Source organism: Adiantum capillus-veneris, chromosome 10, assembly GCF_014529385.1.
Source record: "Adiantum capillus-veneris isolate H3 chromosome 10, ASM1452938v2, whole genome shotgun sequence".
Classification (NCBI taxonomy): domain Eukaryota; kingdom Viridiplantae; phylum Streptophyta; class Polypodiopsida; order Polypodiales; family Pteridaceae; genus Adiantum; species Adiantum capillus-veneris.
Window position 1 is genome coordinate 114,959,030 of NC_140940.1, and position 4,880 is coordinate 114,963,909.

At 43.8% G+C, this 4,880-nt stretch overlaps 1 protein-coding gene across 1 annotated transcript; it reads right to left on the bottom strand.

Moving 5' to 3' along the window:
* Positions 1-2,633: 2,633 nt before the first annotated feature.
* LOC147449488 (uncharacterized) lies at positions 2,634-3,698 on the bottom strand. The gene is made up of 2 exons (XM_086522623.1): positions 3,596-3,698; positions 2,634-3,488 (listed from the first exon to the last, which is right to left on the bottom strand). The coding sequence occupies exons 1-2, from the start codon at positions 3,610-3,612 to the stop codon at positions 2,801-2,803; spliced, it is 705 nt and encodes a 234-aa protein (XP_086378749.1). The 5' UTR covers positions 3,613-3,698; the 3' UTR covers positions 2,634-2,800.
* Between the last annotated feature and the right edge of the window lie 1,182 nt (positions 3,699-4,880).

Here is a 4,880-nt window from a genome sequence, read left to right on the forward strand (position 1 = left end):
ATAGAGGGGCAAAAGTTAATGAGTTGTTGTAAAGACATGGTTTCATGGATAAGAGAAAAGTGTTGAATTTTTATGCAAAATTTTGAATGAATCGCTTAATAAACTAGAAAATTTTACTTCTAAGCCACATTAGACCTTGAATGCCAACTCATAGCAGAGGACACATATGTAGTAGCTATAATAAACCTATAGAAAGAACTCTCCCTAGGTAGGAGTTGGATGCGAAAGTAGTGTTCTCAAGGGAGTCACTGTATTTAATATCTATATATATCGACTAGTGCGTCCAAGGATTATTTATAAAACCCCTTAGTTGTAAATGTTTCACCAATAAAAGGGGCCCTTTTTCTATTCAATCTGTAATTTGTTTTCGAGAATACTTTTTCAACACACTTCTCTGTATATGAAAATGTGAAAAAATATAGAAAAAACAATCTTTACTTTGAACGCATGTGATAGGCATTTTTTATTGTAGTGACCACTGCTATACAGTGATGTGGTCCAAAAGAGAAAGCCATGCACATAACAATGGTCAAGGATGAACCAAAGTTAGCATTGAATGGAATCTTTATCTTCCCAAGACCTTGGATTCATGGCCCGAAGGACATGTGTTCTTGCCAAGGGAATATAGGAAAGCCACTTCTCATAGACATAAGGCTAGATCCTATCAAGAGTCCAAAACATATTGATACCTCAAGACCGCAAATGCATACCAAGATTGAAGTCCACCGGCAACATATATCATAATCCAAATCCTTCTCCACAAGACAAAAAAGAAGAATGTCCATCTAAGCCTTTGAAATAGCTAACTCTTCAAGTCAATGGCCTAATATGACTTGCAAATTCAAAGAAGAAAAGAACAAGATGGAGACGAGATGGCACATTAGCTTGATAGCCTCATAATATAGCTTGTATTAGCAAGGCTAATGTGAAGGTCAAAAAAGTTACTTAGGGTTAAAAAAATTGTTACTCGCCACTTACTCGGAGAGTTTAAAGGCACATGACATAGAGATATTTTCAAGGGCATAAAAGGAAGCAACAATGTCTTCAGCTGGAAAGGTGAATATGCCAAGAGTAATTAGTTGGTGAAATGTTGGATTTTCAACCTGGAGAGGTCACCTAATAAAAATGTAACTTATCACGTGAGTTCAACAAATTAAGGGTATTTAAAGTTCTTGAAACTTATAGAAATATATATACGAAAGGGCATTATTTTTTCAAATTTGAAAAGAACTTACAGATTTTAAAAGAAAAAGGTACATTATATTCTTAACAAAATTGACAGATAAAAGATTTACAAACATGTCTTGAACGCACGTGATATGATAGTTTCACATAGTGAACCCCCGAGATTTTCAATGGAATATCTTTCCCAACAAACCCACAATATGAAAAAAATATTTAGAATCCACCTTGGAGACTTTACTGGCATTCTAGAGCCCTCCAAAATTCCAATATATGATTTTCATTAGGACCTTTTTGAGTTGTTGTTCCCTTTCTTTTGAAGCTTGCTTACCTAGGGTGGGTGGATTCTCTTAAATCTGCTTTTGAATGTCCATGGGTTCTCCCTCCTCAACGGTAGGATGAGGGGCTTGATTCAAATTTGGGGTAGCCTCCCCATTAATTGGGGGTGCTATCCAAATGGTTGAGTTGAGTTCATAGGATGGAGTCAATGTCTTCATTAGAGGACATAGCTTGAGAGTCTTCCATTAAAAAGTCCTCCCATTTTGGAAGGAGCACGAACCAATTTGAAGGAGGTTTGAGAGTTTTGCTAGTCTCATTTTTTCTTGGGTTTCCTAGAGGCATCTTTGGTGATTGGGCGAGTTTAGGATGGTGGGTGGATTTAGGGCTAGAGAGGTGTGAGGTTCTAGGGTAATAGAGAACCTTGGGGGTGTTTCTATCCCTCGAGTCGATCTACTAATTGTTTGGTCTCTTGGGGGACTTGAGGAGGATATTTTATAGGGCATCACTACAAATATCAATGGCATAGAGTGGAGTGAGTATATCCATGTCAATAAGGACTTGGGCATGACAAGAAGGGTTGTATTCTCTAAGGGGTCTGTCACCTAAAACTCTCACTAGCTTGGAGCCAATCACTTTGAGATGTTCTCTGTACTCCATTCCAGGGGGAGGTTTGAGAACTGGGCACAGCCAAAGGGGGTAAATTCAACAAGTGGATTTTTGGGTTAAGAAATTTTTATGCCACTTAAAAGAGGGACAAAAAACCAAGAGCCAACGCTTAATGCATGAAATGCCATACTAGAATTTTTGAAAACAAACAAATGACTTTTTAGGAAGCACTAAATCCTTGGTATCTCAATGCCCAAGGGACCCCAGTTAGCCTTAATTCATGAGGGTTGGGGCCCAGTGAGCAGTCCTATGAGTGCATTATTTATTGAGAATTATAGACTACGAGGCAAGGCACTACTTGCTATCTCAATGCCCAAGGGACCCAATTAGCCTTTAATCAATTCAAGACCTATGTGTGTCCACAAGGGGTTGGGACTCGGCGCAAGTGCATTATTTTTTGAGAATTAATAGACTACGAGGCAAGGCACGCCTTCTGTTTGTTATCTTTGAGCTTTGTATCATCCTCTCTAATTAATTCCAAAACGTGAAAGAAAAAGAAATGCAAATCCCTAGAAAGAGAAAAGTTTATTGTTTTCCCTCATGAACTGCCGGTTACAACAACCGATCATCAGTTGCAAAAGGAGCAGTTAGCTAGCCGCTAGAAGGCGAGAAAGCCAGCAGAGAGCAAAGGCGCTGCCTATGGTAAGATGCACGCCGCTGTAGTAGCGTATCGCTACACGTCGACGACGGTGGCTAACTTAGTAGAAGCGGTTCTAAGGATGTCGAAAGGGAGGAGGTTATCTGTGGATAGCTTGAGGTACACTGCTTCGTCCTCCACGTAGGGGCTCAGCCCCATGGAGCTGTTGGAGAGCACGCTATACGCCGCGCAGCAGACGTTCAGCAAGAAAGGGCAGGCCTGCCCCACAGTGTTGTTCCATTGCAGCTGCAGCGGAGCGGCCCCCGCATCGGCCTCCACGAGAAAGTACTCGTCATCTCCTTCCTGGCGCCAGCTCAGCACCCTGCCAGTGTTCATGTTCACAATATGCAAATCTTCCTTTTGCGACACGTAGGGGCGCTCCAGACCGAATGGGACCGCCAGGACGTACGTGGCCCCTGCCTCAGCCAATCGCACGTACCACGTGGAGTTAGTCTCATCCCACTCCGGCGCCAGCTGACTGGCCTCGTACCCCAGCGACGGCGTCACCCGCAGCTGGTAGGACTCTCCATATTGTGCTGGATTCCAATTCATACTCCAGTAAGGGTACACCTTGGTGTCAATGTCAGGGCAGTCGAGATATTGAGCTTCCACCCCCGTCCACGTCGACGTCGACGCCACCAGTAGCAGAGCCAATACTACTACTGCCGCCATCACCATTCCTCTGCCTGTTGCCGTTGCCGCCACGCCACTAGGGCCCTTGGGCCTGCGACCACGTCAAACAATTCAAAACAAGCAGTGATAAATCAAATCTCTCTCTCTCTCTCTCTCTCTCTCTCTCTCACTCACACACACACACACACACACACACACCTGCTAGAACATGTCATGCTGCAAGCTAATTAAACCACTGCTATTCACTGAATTGGACGTTCTGCGATACTCTCCTTGCAGGGCCTGCATGCTCCCTTTTAGACTGCTAAATGCTCCGTCATATATTATGTTCGGTCGTCGTACGACAAATCACATGGTCGAGTCCCGTGGACGTTGGGTGCATCTGTCTTGCTTGCATGCAGGTACTCCCCAACCACGTACTGCTGCCAGATTTTTGATCATGTGCTCTAATTTGCGCGTCACACAGACTCCTTGTCAAATATCACATGGGCGTTCGGTACAGCAGCTACGGTCACTCAAGAAGGCGACATTTTTTAATTATGTACTCTAATCTGCCAAGCAAGGGTACAACCGTACAGCAGCTAGAGAGAGAGAGAGAGAGAGAGAGTCGACTCGAGACGAGAGACAGAGGAAGGGAGAGTCTGCGAGAGGATTTTTGGCTTTTCTAAAATATCACATGGGCGTTCGGTACAGCAGCTACGGCTATACTCTAATCTGCCAAACAAGGGTACACTGTACAGCAGCTAGAGAGAGGGGGAGAGAGAGAGAGAGAGAGAGTCAAGACCAGTGCTGGAAATTGCAACCCTTCCCACCCTTCCTTAGGGGTCTAGCCCTGCACATGCATGGCACTTTTGTGATAGGCCTTCCCAGTGAAGAGCATGCCATTCAGAGGTCCCTTCCCAATAGACGGGTCCTTTGAAAATAAGCCTTCACTAGGAAGGGCAAGTTTTGAAAATGCCCTTCAAAGATAAATTCTATAAAATAGCCCAAAAGAAATCAAAGTAGAAGGTTGCTTAGTTAAAACATGAGCCTAAGTTCTAAGGTGTAACTCGGATGTGCTGCATTCAGGATCGACTCGTTTTAGTTTGAGCTCTGTGGTGGTAGGAAGTTTCTCCGATCGATTATAATTTGCTGTCGTGTGTCGTTTTGTCTTCCTATCCATTGGACATGTTGGGGTGGGGTGGCAAGGACCTGGATGTGGTGACTAGGATCATACAAACAATATAGGCAAGGACCTCGATGGGGTGACTAGGATCTTACAAACAATATAGGCATGAATCTTTTAAAGGAAATGAAGAGATAGCATTGAGGCTCAAGGAAACAAGTCATGATCTCTCTCTCTCTCTCTCTCTCTCTCTCTCTCTCTCTCTCTCTCAACGCATTTCTGGCCTCTGCATGGCTTCACATGAGAGATGAACACTTTCTATGTACACTTCTTTCTCTCTTTGCGCCACCCACTGCCCTTGCAGCTATAGCATGCAAG